This window comes from Hemicordylus capensis, chromosome 3 (assembly GCF_027244095.1).
Source record: "Hemicordylus capensis ecotype Gifberg chromosome 3, rHemCap1.1.pri, whole genome shotgun sequence".
Lineage (NCBI taxonomy): Eukaryota > Metazoa > Chordata > Lepidosauria > Squamata > Cordylidae > Hemicordylus > Hemicordylus capensis.
The window spans coordinates 249,435,328-249,448,984 of NC_069659.1; the positions used below are offsets into that span (position 1 = coordinate 249,435,328).

Genomic DNA, 13,657 nt, shown 5'->3' on the forward strand with positions numbered 1-13,657 from the left:
TTATGTTATGTTCTTATTACTTACAACAAATGGATATTTGCATACAGAACAACCCCTCCCAGTGGGTGGAACAGTCACAATTTACCACAATGTGTAGATTTCACACCCTTGTAATCTTGCTCAAACTAGGCCCAAATAAATACAGCAGTATTATACAATACTAAAATAAATCTTCCTTCATTATTTCAAAAAGGTTTGTCACTAAGAATGTTTTTCTGTAGATCATAATTGAAATGAACTTCTAGATAGGACATGTGAACTGTTCATTAACATCTGGTTCTAGTGCTTCTGTAGAAAATAGGCACCATAGTCTTTACTACTGTGGCTGTAGCACATAGTTTATGAGTAGCTTTCAACAGAAAGAAAAAATGTACCTAAAAATTAAATGGTTCACATGTCTATTCATGGAATAAAAGAAGAAACCCCAATGACATTTATTTCTTCTGTTGTTTTGTTTTATTTCATCTAATCTCATCAAGATTTCTATAAATAATCTGTGCAAGTTCTAAAAATGCTGAACTGAAAAGAGGAGAGAGCAGAAGAATTACTGTAGCTAAACAAAAGTTCAACCAACTTCACAGGAATGGGGGGGGGGGAATTATATAACACATACCTGAAAGGCAGATTTGGTTACAAATGCCACAATCTCTTTGCTGTTTATATCTTGTTCAAGCAGATAGCTATCACATGTCTAATAAAATGAAACACCATATTCAGTTAGTCATACAAATGATCATATCCTGAAGCAGGATATGGACACTTTCAATTACCAGAAATGATTTTTCTAATTATTTTAAAATGAGGAAGTTTTCTTTGTATTACTACAACTAATCTGAAGTTGCTACATTTCAATATTGGTTTTTTAAAAAACAACCCTTCACATTTGTTCTCAAAGAGGCCATTAAGGCAAGAAACAGAGTATAATTACCTACTATTTAATCTGTGGTTTTTGTTGTTTTTTTAAAAGTCAGATTCATTTTTGCTACTAAAATTGTTTGCAAGAATGAAAGCCTTTTAAAAAAAAAAATACTGAATTTAATTCACCTTAATAGCATCTGCCAGAGATGGCCTGTCTTCTGACTTTTTTCTTGCCATATCCAGAAGAAAATTCTTCAGTTTCCTTGGCAACACTAGTTTGTGATCAGGTGGAAAATTATATTTTGCTGCTCTCCACAAAATTGCAGCAATATAGTAAATACAGACCTGTTGTAAATGACACAGTGAAAAAGCAAAGAAGTCACTGGACACCTCCCATTCAAACTGTGTCCTGAACTTAAATACATATACTTATACCAGCACATTGCAGGTCACTGACACACAAGGCCAAGAATTCACTAAAAGCACAAAATACAAATGGATTTGCTGACACTCCTGGCAGCATCAGCACAGGCAGCTGAGTCCTAGCAAACCCTAGACATACCTGGGGTCACAAACAGCACAGTCTAACTACGGTCCTTATGATCAGTTAAAGCATGCCACAGGCACATATTAGTCACTGTTGGAATACTTCCACAACTGACTTTTCTGTGCCAGGAAAGCAATAACTCATCCAGATGGAAAAAGGAGAGAGCTTTGCTGCTGTACACAACTTTTTAAAAGACATTTTAAATTTGGCTAGATATGTCCTGCTGGGTGGAAATCATATAGGAGGGAAGCACACAGCTTCCAATAAATTAAAGCTAAAAACAAATAAAAACAAAAGGTTTGTAAAATGGCACAGCCAGGATGTGCAAGAGGTGAAAAAATTAAATTCTCATTCTCTTTCTTACTCAAAGTACCAATAGGCTGCCATGATACTTTCATAATGATACCACATGGCACAACATGAGCATGAGGCCATAGCTCAGTGGTAGAGCATCTGCTTTGCATGCAAAAGGTCCCAGGTTCACTTTCTGGAATCTCCAGGTAGGGCTGGGAAAGATTCCTCTCTTGGAGAGCTGCTGCTAGTCAGTGTAGACCAGGGTTGCTCAACTTTGGCCCTCCTGCAGATCTCGGCCTACAACTCCCATAATGCCTGGCTATTGGCCACTGTGGCTGGAGATTATGGGAGTTATAGTCCAAAAACAGCTGAGGGTGGGGGAAGTTGAGCAGTTGAGCAGTATGCAGAAGGCAAAAATGCAGTCTTTGCATCTTTAAAATATTTTGAATCAAAAGTCTTTCCCTGAAAATGCCATTTAAGACAATACTCTGACAGGCCCAATTAATCACCTGGGGGAGGAGCATGGGTGGTATGCATGTCTCTCATTGTCTACAATACTGAGTTAACGTGGACCAGAAGTTTGACTTGGCATAAGGCAGCTTCCTATGATCCTAATGAATAATCTATCACATTTTCTAAAATGTACATGTGGAATAACTGCACACTTCCTGTAACCAAAAGTACTAAAGTCTCAAATGCACAGTTATTTCACATACTGATCATGCCTTAGAAAATAATTTCAGCCTTTGGCCAGGATGAAAAATCCCAATTAGCACTTGTACCAGTGACTAATATTAACACAGAAGAGAATCCTACTCCCCATGCATCTCTTGCCCTTATGTTCTCAGTACGTAATTACTGAGAAAATCAACATGACATATTTTTAGATCAGTTAAGTCAACACTCTGACCAGCCTAGTTCAGCAGGGGCACATTTCTCACCACCACCCAGAGCACTAGAGTCTAATCACAAATCAATATTAATAATTCTTTAAAGAAGTCTTAAAACTGCATGTTGCAAGACCATCTGGACTAACCACAGGGTTGGATGATGGTGTACTGGATGGGGAGCGAGACATGCATACCACCCATGCTCCTTCCCCAGATGATTAATTGGGCCTGTCAGAGTATTGTCTTAAATGGCATATTCAAGGAACGACTTTTGATTCAAAATATTTTAAAGATGCAAAGACTGCATTTTTGCCTTCTGAATTTAAAATAACTTTATGTTAAAATCTGCATTTTCCATTTAAAATTTACTTCAAATTGCAGCAATAACACTAAAAAATGAAGTCTGATATCAGAGCCAAGGTTGTTCTGTTCTACTGTTTTTCATTTGTAATCAATTTTCCAATAATGGACATATCAGCATTAATTATTATAGCATTCGTATAGCATAGATTAAAATGCAATGCTTTACTAATATAAACAGTACACACATGCTATGAAAAGAGCCTCTGTAGATATAGTATATAATGGGGCCATTGTGTCACCAAGCCAACTATGCAGACCAGAAAATGAAACATTCTCCCTGCCCTTTAAAACTGTATTTCCATTTAAGCTATATGTGTCATGTTCATATCACGGTACAATACCTTTTCAGTAACAGAATCATCTTCTGCCAACTCAGGAGCCAAATAAAACATATCATATGAGTCTATAGATAAAAGAAAACCAGAGAAAATTTTTTTTAAAACTTTTTAAAATTTATTTTAAACTTGGTCAACAACATTAAATGTAACATCATAAAATAAATAGCATGCATTTACCTTTGCTTTCAGGTGGAGCAAAGAGAACACTTCCATCACTGCTAATCAACACAGAGTCTAAACACAAGTATGCTGAAAAATAGATAACAAAAGTATTAGAGCTGCTCAGGATCACACAAGGACTGCTAGCATAATCTTTGATTGGAGGAATGTCTAGCCTTGTATTGAAAATTCCATTCACTCCTCAAGCAGAATGAGAGCTACCATTGCTGGTAGTTTTGTCTGAACCTGAACCTGAGCTTTGGACCTCGAACAACCCTTGCAGTTTCCCCCTCCACCTTGCCATCCAGCTATAGAAGGGTGAGGGGGACCAACCTACCAAGCTGAAATTGGCAAATGAGGCCTTTCCACTCTACTTTTAACCCTGGAGGCACCCCTTCCATCCCTACACAGAATGACAGCAGACTTTCAGCAGCCCCTCTACAAGTCAGAGCCTTTAGGGCTTGCTGCCATTCATGTAGCCCATGCTGGGTGGCTTGAAAACAGCAAGTTACTTGTCTGCGCCTTACGACATGTACTCCATACCCCACCCCCCAATTCTTACCTCCTGCTATCCTCTTACTCTCCCACCCAAATTTGTCAGCAGCCCCAGCCTAAGACAGATTCAAATGACCAGTTCCTTGTTCTACTGTTACTTTTTTTGGTCACTGTAGGAAAATATCCACAATGTGGTACATCAGATAATTGACTCAGTTGGCAACGTGATCCTAAAAAGTACAGCTTGCTACGATGAGCCAATTTCTACATAATCCTGCCAACCCATTCAGATCTGCAGAGTAAGTTCTGCTTCATTTCCAACTGCCATCTGAAGTGTGAGCAGCAAGTACACAGGACAGGACCTTCTTAGGAGGCCATATAGCTTCTCTCCTGTGATGTTCTGGAAACATGAGGAGCATTATGTTCAAAAGTAGGGATTCTCAACATTGGGTCCCCAGATGTTATTGGCCTTCAGCTCCCATAATCCCCAACCAAAGGCCACTGGGGCTGGGGATTATGGGAGTTGAAGTCTAATAACATCTGGGGACCCAACGTTGAGAATCCCTGTTCAAAAGGACCTCTAATGCTGGCTAGTGTTATTCCCCTGGATCTTTTAATCCAGTTGTTTTTATTTTACATTTCCTATTTATCTGCTGTTTTTATTGTATTTTTCTGTATGATTGTACAACACTTTGCGGTCTCTTTTGAGTCAAAGAGTAACAAATAAATTTCAATATAAACAAATATTTGATCTGCTCAGTGACAGAATTCAATATAAATACCAAAGAAACAACTTAGAATGTAGTACATTTACTCTCTGAACATCATCGGGAGAAACTGAAGTACAACTCACAGTCTACCTCAATGTCTCAGAAGAAAAAAAAGGTAGGAAATGAAGACTACAGTACTAGAGTCATGGTATTTTGATACAAAATGCTGAGGAAAGCCCATGTTGGCCAGGAACTCTGCATGTGTACAAGAGCATCTACCAAAGTCTGCACACTCAATTTTTATCTACCAATATTGTCTTAGATGATAGTTGACATGACCTGTGAATACAAAGACAAATTCAAGAGACTGACATCCTAAATTATGTCAGTCTAGTTATTTCATGTCTAGAGCGTATCTGATGTCTATAAGATACACTTTAGTCACAAAATATTTTCCCATATAAATTCAGCATAAAGTAGCTGTGTAAGAGCACTAAAAACCATGATCTTATTTTATACTATCTTTGGAAAATGTGTCAGCTCATAGAAAATGACTTTATAGTCATAATAAAAATGATAAGCAATGAATTATTGACTTTGCAGTTTGTTTATAACCATTCTGTATTGATTTGCTTCTATGCCATTATACACTACACAGAGTTTTTAAAATTCTAGCCTGAGGACATAAGGAATAGACTGACATGCAAAAAGGGAAAGAAGAAGGCACTGGAATACTCCAACTCTTAACAACTGAAATGCTTGCAGATTTTCAGTGTTTTATTTATTTATTATGTTTAATATCCCATCCATTCTCGAAGCAGCTCAGGAGAAAACATTGTTCTTCTCCCCCATGTTATCCTCAGAAGAACCCTATGAGGTAGGTTGGGCCAACTGAAACTCCTGCAGATTATTTATTTATTACATTTTATATCCCGTCCATTCTCGAAGCAGCTCAGGAGAAAACATTATTCTTCTCCCCCATTTTATCCTCAGAACAACCCTATGAGGTAGGTTGGGCCAAGAGACAGCAACTGCCCCAGTGAACATCTTGATAGAGGGGGATTTGAAACCATGCCTCCTTGTCCAAGTCCTATATTCTCAGCCTTCCATCCTTCCAAGGTCGGTAAAATGAGTACCCAGAACATTGGGGGCAATATGCTAAATCATTGTAAACCGCTTAGAGAGCTCCGGCTATAGAGCGGTATATAAATGTAAGTGCTATATTCTAACCATCACAGCACACTAGTGTTCTTATACACAAGGCTGAGTTTATATGGGGGAAATATTTCATGACTAGTGAGTGTGTCTTGGTTCTCACCAGTGTATGTGGCAAGTGGTACTTGGGATATATTTATTGTTAGTTGCTGACATCCTGACAACTTAATTACATGCATAGGGAGGGTCTATAGGGAGACATTGGGAATCCTTCTTGCACAAATCCTGGTGCATAGTCCTGTTGGCTAATACTTCCAAGTGCTGTTTATGCTCTGGAAGATCGGAAACACATCAGCGAGTGACACTTTTCTTCCCTTACAGAGTACTTCTGGAGCACAAGCAGCACTCAGAATTATTAGCCCTCTGGTGCAACAGCATGCATGCAGGAAGGCTGGAGGAGTTGTGCCAGGCGTCCCTGTTTGTCCCAGTAGATTCTGCTAATGTGCAAATTTGGGTTGTCATATGTCAGCCACTATTACCATATTTACTAAAATAGAAGATGTCTCTGAATTTAAGATGGTCCCCTTTAAAAAAATGCAGGTTAAATATAGACTATACCTATATTTAACCAAAGGAAGAAAACTCTGAATTTAAGACAACTTTCCAAATTCAAACAATAAACAACTTGGAAAAAACCTTTTCTTGGATTCACGTTATAGATTGCTTTTCAACAGAAAAGTTCTTAAAAGCAGTTTGCATAGAAAAAGAATAACTATTATATTATAGTTTGTATAGTTTGTATTAGTAATTTAATATATTAATTTATTGATATTGTTATTAACAGAGCCATATTAAATTCATCCAAAGTTAAAATACATTAGAGATACAATCCATTATCCCACTGTATCTCTGGGAGGGGATCACCATAGGAGTAGCAGAACTGGCATTAGTCTATAGCCATCAAGACTATTATAACCTGTCTGTCAATAGCTATGAGTCTTAATGGCTATAAGCGATCTCTAAGTTAGAGGCAGGATGTTTCTGAATAGCAGTTGCAGGGGAACAATGACAGGAGGGGGGCTTGCTTACATCTCTTAGTTGTGGGCTTCCCAGCAGCATCTGGTTGGCCACTGTAGGACAGGATGCTGGACTAGGTAAGCCTTTGGCATGATCCAGCAAGGCTCTTCTTATGATCTTACATAATGGAGCCCTCTTATTCTCCTTTCCCCTCCCCATACAGTTCTAAAGTGTATGCGCGTGTGCATACATGCTCACACTATAGCATGCTGGGTACAGTTTACAGTGGGAGGTGAGTGTGAACTTCACATGCACTAATCTGCTCTTTCTCCCACACAGCCAATGTCCCCTCTAACAGTGATTACCAGATGTTGACTACAACTCCCAGAATCCCCAACTGCAATGGCTTTTGCTTGGGGATTATGGGAGTTGAAGTCAACAACAGCTGGGAATGCTGTTCATCAGACTGTTAGAAAGAACACTGCCCATGGCCCCAGACAAGTGCACTTTAATGACTAGTGTGTACCTTGGTTCTCACCAGTGTATGCAGCAAGAGTGAGACAAGCAGCAAGGCTTTCCATTGGCCTGAGGAGGATCAGTTGTCATCTGGCCCCTCCTCTCTGTGAAGAACCAAGTCCTCCTCCACAGCCATTGTTATTAGGTTGCAGCAGAGGGCGAAGCAGGCAGCGAGGCCTCTCCCTTGGCCTGAGAAAGACCAAAAACCTTCTGGACATGCCCACCCCCACAACTCCCCCCCCCCCACCAAAACTTTCGTTTGATTGTTTTTAAAAAAAGATGGTGAGCCCTTTTGGGCCAGAATTATTAATTCTAAAGAATACTTTAAGCCGCTCTGAGCCTTTCAGGAAGAGAGGGATATAAATGTAACAAATAAATAAATATGTGGCAAGTGATACTTGGGATATAGCAATATTAACACATCCAAGGTTAAAATGAATTAGAAACAGTCTCACACGATGTGTCATCCCACTATGGATGGAGCCTTCTTACTCTCCTTTCCCCAACCCAGATATTTGGGTGTGGGTGGGTGTGCATGTGCATAAACGTATGCTAATCTGCTCTTTGCCTCTCGTGGCCCCAGACAAGGAAAAAGCATGTCCTTAGAACGAAGATAAGTTAATATTTTAATTGAAATGAAAGGAATGAAGATCCTACCTGGGTAATCTGTATAAGTCTCCAGAGTAAGCAAACATTCATAACATAAAGCCCAGAGCTCATAGTCTTTCAATGGTTTACCATACTGTGCTAAGAGATGCTTCAGAAAAACCCACTGAAAACAAAATGTTAAAGTCAGTTAAGGCATACAAAGCACTTCCCTCTGCATTTCACTACCACAAAGTACAGTAGTTTAATTGTGTACATAAGTATGTAAACCACTGGCAATAGTTGCACATGTGTGCTGGTCTTCCTTCAGCTTGATGGTAACCCGGAGTTTCTCACTGCAGAAATACGGTTTTCCCTGCCCACAGTTTCTTTAGATCTTGTGCAGTGCTTCATGGTTTGCTATGAAACCCACACACTAAAAATTGTCACGACTTTCATTCCTTCCACTAGTGAACAAAGCAATATTTTTTCTCAGGACATAACTGAAAATAATGAAGACGTACTGTACAAATACTTGGGGGAAACCTATAATTTATTGCTGAGATCTCAACTCAGTTAACAAAATGTGTTCAGACCTGCTTAAGGGAAGAAATTACTCCTTGGGCACCTTTTCTTCCTTGAACCACTCTATAAATAGTACTGAATCCTAGTCATGTCATCTGTGGCTCCATTAAAAAACAAAACAAAACTGTGGCAAATCAGAGGTCTGCCACTGCTTCCAACCAGCAGGGTCGGAAAGCTAAGGAAACCTGAGGAAATGTCCAACTACACAATCTGCGCATTGATAAGGGCTTTGATTAATGTCACTAGCAATTGTTACATCCAACTTAAATCCCCCCAATAGAGCAACATTTTAAAAGGTCCTAAACTTATTACATATGATTACATTCAAATCAAATTTTGCAACAATCAGAAGTGGGGGCTATTTTTGTCCTTAAAACCTTAGATCTGTTTTCTGTCCCATGTCGGAGTCTCTTCAGCTATATCTGTCATCTCTAAGCTGCAAGCTCTAAAACCTGATCTACCTTGGCAACTGTGCTTTGTACATCTTACTTTAAAGGTTTCATTGCCACTGAGAATGCTCCTGTGAAACAAGCAAATATCAAAAATATAAAAAACATTACTAGTGGAGTCAGTAGAATATTAACTTTTTGCTCTACCAAAATATGAGTCATACTTCTACTTTACAGAACAAACCACCAAACTGTATTCTCATAACAGTATATATTGCTGGACTGTAAACATCACGTTGGAGATTGAATGTTAAGTGCTCCTTTGTGAGCAGAACTTCCTGAATGTAACAAATCTACCATGTTAGGGAAAAGGTTAACTTTTATATTTGATTTTAACTGGATCCTGTTGTTAATTTCTATTAATCTTATTCATTTTACATTTGTTATATTGTTTTCCCTGTTTTATTAATTTTGTGAGCTGCTGTTTTATTAATTTTGTGAGCAATGGTGCACTGGAGGGACGTGGTATAAATATTTTAAATAAATAAAATAAATAAAAAGGTTATTTCCTTCTTCCAGTATGTTTGCTTTGTGTGTACAGGGAATACACGCACAAACACACACACATTTGAGGAAGCACTTAAACATTTGACCCTCTTGTCTGAAGTGATGCGAGTTAGCAACAGAAAGATTATGAAAAGATGGCTGAGTTTGTAACTTAGTTTTTAAAAGCTTATTGCATTCAATATGCATTAATATATACAAAGCTTCTGTTAAGGCTTGCACATACAAAGGTTCTGTTAAAGCAGGCTTTGAGATTTAGGGTAACAGAAAGCAGGCCAAACCAATTACATGGCACTGCAATTTCTATCATAGAGTGGGATCAACAAAAATCTTTCCTGTCGTACCAGAGATAAAGTTATCCAACATTTTCCGCATCTTTGTAATCCTAAGGCAGGTACAGAATTCTTCTCCCTGACACTACTGAGGTATCTTTTTATACGTAAGCCGATAAATTGTATCTGTTCATTTGATTACAAAAAGACAAAAAAATGAGCAGCTGAATGAGCAGTTTCAAATTACCTGTTTAAAGCATGTAGTTCCTGTGGAGTTTTTTTTAAAAGTACCTTTGCTATTTTATTATAATATTATTATAAATGGTGGCTGCCATCCAAATCATCTTTCCGGTGATGGAAAAGGAAGATGTGCTGGTGTGAGGGAAAACTTTCCTATTTGTGCTGGGTCCTTGGGCACGTAAGTGGGAGGAGAGAATTCTGACTATTTGCTCTGGCTCTGGGAGTGCCCTGGCCCTGAGTCCAAGACTCATGCAATAATATGTCCTCAAGAATCGTGGAGCTCTCAGGGACACATTTTCAAGTGGCACAGGGCACTACCAGAGTGAATCATCAACATTCACTCCCCTCTCTTGCGTGTCTGAGGCTGCATGGCCAGAGTGGTAGTGGGTAAGCTCTTGCTCATGCCAGCATATATTTCTTCTCCACAACTGGAAGGTTGCTCTCGAGGTCAGCCAGTAAATCTTAGCTAAAAGGTTTATATTTTACAGTATTTCCCCCCTATGAGTACATCCACAGTGCAAGACATTTAGAACACAAATACCAATAATAAAGTAAAAAAGGATACAAGAGCACAGCATAAGGGAGTTTTGGTCATTGAAAGATACATGATTTGAATGTACAAGGCTCTAGTTTCAGTCCTAGGTATCTCTTATTAAGGATCTTAGAAAGTTACAAACTCTTGAGAGCCCTTATTAACAGTAAAAACAGATAGTACTACACTAGATAGACCAATGATCTAATGCAGTGTAAGACAACTTTTCATGTACAAATATTGAGATACCTTGTTTGATACAAAATACTCCCTTAAATGGCTAACAAAGCCTTGATGCCATCATAAAATCTTTCACTGGCAGAGATACAAATACGGTAGCATCACAGTTTAAAGAGCACTGCTTCTCAGGTACCTCTTAGGCATTCCTAAAGCTTTTGCTCAGAACTACTTGAAAACTAGAATAGCTTTTATAAGCTTCAAATTCAGTCAAGTGAAAGACTACCACAGACTGAGAGAATCTGAAATGGGAAAACATTTTCAAACAGGTCTAACACTAGACTATGCACTTTAGTCTTACAAGTAAATAAATGCACATGAAATATTCTAGAAAAGGGCAGAAGAGAAGGCAAAAACCACTAAATTTCTGTTTTGAAGGATGGTGTGAGATAGGGATGTGCATGAATTGATTTTTTTGTTTCCATTTGTACCTGAATTGAATCACCCCCAATTTGTTTTGGGTCCAAATCTCCTCCCACCAAATCACCCCAGATCCGATTTGTACCTGAATTTTCCAAATTCAAATCTATTCAGGGCAAAAAGAGGGGTCCCGGGGGCAAAAGAGTGGGGTGAGTGGTAGTGCCCAATGGTTGGAAGCTACCAACCAAATTCCAAAGAAATTGGGCAATAGGGTGATTTTAAAATGATTTCTGAAGTTTAAGCTTTTCCCCATTGGGAATAATGGGGATTTCAGCAGCCTTAAATAAATACAGAAATAAAATGATACAGGAAAGCAAATACAATTATGTCACCCATACTAATGAAATATCTATTGCTGGCATAAAGAATGTTTTTGTTAAACCACTCCCAGAATGCTGCAGTGTCCCAGGCAAAATAACGGTTTAACTGTTATTTGCTGAGAATAAAACACTTTGTATAGAGCCCACCATGAAAGCTGCATCCATCTCCTAACAAGTAGGACCAAAAAAATTTGATATCATCTGACAATGGTATATTTCCCCCACAGTGTAAATATATTATCTGACATGGTTTTCACTTCTGTCACAGTTTAAAGGTCTAAGGGACCAGCACAAAGCAACAGATAAGTGCATTCACAAGCTGTAGCTTCCCAGTGTAAAAGCCATAACAACTGCATGAAAAGAGATGAGACACCAAGACTAGAATTAAGTAGGTTAGAGAAAAAAGATTTCCACTCACACTTGAATTGACAAAGTGTTTATTTGTGAATTGCAAAGAAAAAAAGCCAGTTTAGACTGTTTTAAAGCAGCCAGTACTGGCAATGCAAATCTGGAGGAAAGCAGAGGACGAAGGGAGCAAAATTATGAAAATTAATGAAGACAGATACCAATTATATATATATATATATAGAGAGAGAGAGAGAGAGAGAGAGAGAGAGAGAGAGAGAGAGAGAGAGAGAGAGGGAGAGAGAGCGCGCGCATGTAAGTATTCTTTCTGGGACAAAAGAAAATTGAAAAACCCGAATTTTGATAATCACACTGAGCTCTCTACAAGGTTCACCATTTCTCCTGGATTGAGAAATGCCAGTGCTGCACACACAAGCATTGCATCCTCAAAGCCATTTCTGGTATTCAAGAGAATGCAAAAACTCCTGCTCACTTGGATAAACTGGGGTAATCTCCTCAGCTTGTCAAGTGCTGGAGGGCAGTTTTGCAAAGTGGACATACTGGGCTGTGGTGTTTTGAATGGATTGAACAGAATTTTTCCAGATTTTTTCAAAAGCAGAAAGAGCAAGATTAGAAAAGCTGGTCTATTTAAGTTGCAGTTATCTTTAAGGTCATGTTGGTGGTAAATGGAATTCACAATTTATGGAAGACACAAGTCCCATTCAGCCTGAGGGAATGGAACACTGTGTTCATGTACAACATTCTAGAGAGCGCCCAGAGGTTCTGTCCCTGGAGCTAACACTCGGGGAAGCCTCACCCTTCTTGTGCTCTTCACAATATTTTGGCATTTGTCTGAAGAGGCAAATGCCATAAGTATGATGGTGGGTATATCTGTGATCATAAGCCTGGGATGCCCCAGCCTTGAGGTCATGGAAATGCCCACCATCATGCTTAAGGCATTTGGCTCTTCAGACAAATGCCAAAATCCTGTGAAGAGCACAGGGAGGGTGAGGCTTTCTGGTGCATTAGCACTGGGGACGGGTCTTTCAGGAGTGCTCTGGGACACTATACAGCAAGCCTGCACAACTCAAATGACCTGGTGAGCCGAAACCAACCGTGACTTGGTTCATGGGAGCTGAGGTCAATTCTTAGGGTGCTGATTATTAGAGTAACACTTAATACCAATCAACCAACCAACCAAATTAAAATGAAATGAATTAAAATTTTATTTATTTATTTATTTTTACATTTCTATACCGCCTTTCATTAAAAACACAACCCCAAGGCGGTTTACAAAAATTAAAACATACAATAAAAAAGCAATTAAAAACATCAAGCTAAAAACATATAAAAACAATACAACAGATAAAAACACACAGAAGCCGCAGTAAAATTATGTAAAAGCCTGGGTAAAAAGACAAGTCTTTACAAGCTTTCTAAAAGCCGTGATGGAGTCCGAGGAACGAATGGCCACTGGGAGAGCATTCCAGAGTCTAGGAGCAGCAACAGAGAAGGCCCTGTCCCGAGTGCACGACAGCCTGGCCTCCCTCATTGTCGGCACCCGGAGCAGGGCCCCCTCAGATGTCCTCGTCAGGCGGGCAGCAACCCTTGGGAGCAGGCGGTCCCTCAAATACCTCGGGCCCAAATCGTTTAGGGCTTTAAAGGTCAAAACCAGCACCTTGAATTGGACCCGGAAATGAACCGGCAGCCAGTGCAGCTCTTTCAAAATGGGGGTGATATATTCCCAACGGGCAGCTCCGGATAAAACCCTCGCTGCCGCGTTTTGCACTAGCTGCAGTTTCCGGATATTCTTCAAGGGCAGCCCC

The 13,657-nt window shown here is 39.3% G+C and overlaps 1 protein-coding gene across 6 annotated transcripts in view; it reads right to left on the reverse strand.

The window, feature by feature from the left end:
- KNDC1 (kinase non-catalytic C-lobe domain containing 1) overlaps positions 1 to 13,657 on the reverse strand; it is a 125,348-nt gene that overhangs the window by 46,516 nt on the left and 65,175 nt on the right. For all 6 annotated transcript variants that reach the window (XR_008320194.1, XM_053312276.1, XM_053312272.1 and 3 more), the window contains 5 exons: positions 8,000 to 8,114; positions 3,468 to 3,539; positions 3,294 to 3,355; positions 1,045 to 1,203; positions 614 to 691 (listed from right to left, as the gene is read on the reverse strand). Coding sequence is in view for 5 of the 6 variants with exons in the window: in XM_053312276.1 (XP_053168251.1) it covers positions 614 to 691; positions 1,045 to 1,203; positions 3,294 to 3,355; positions 3,468 to 3,539; positions 8,000 to 8,114 (486 nt within the window). In the remaining variant the exon portion in view is untranslated. The remainder of the gene's footprint in view (positions 1 to 613; positions 692 to 1,044; positions 1,204 to 3,293; positions 3,356 to 3,467; positions 3,540 to 7,999; positions 8,115 to 13,657) is intronic.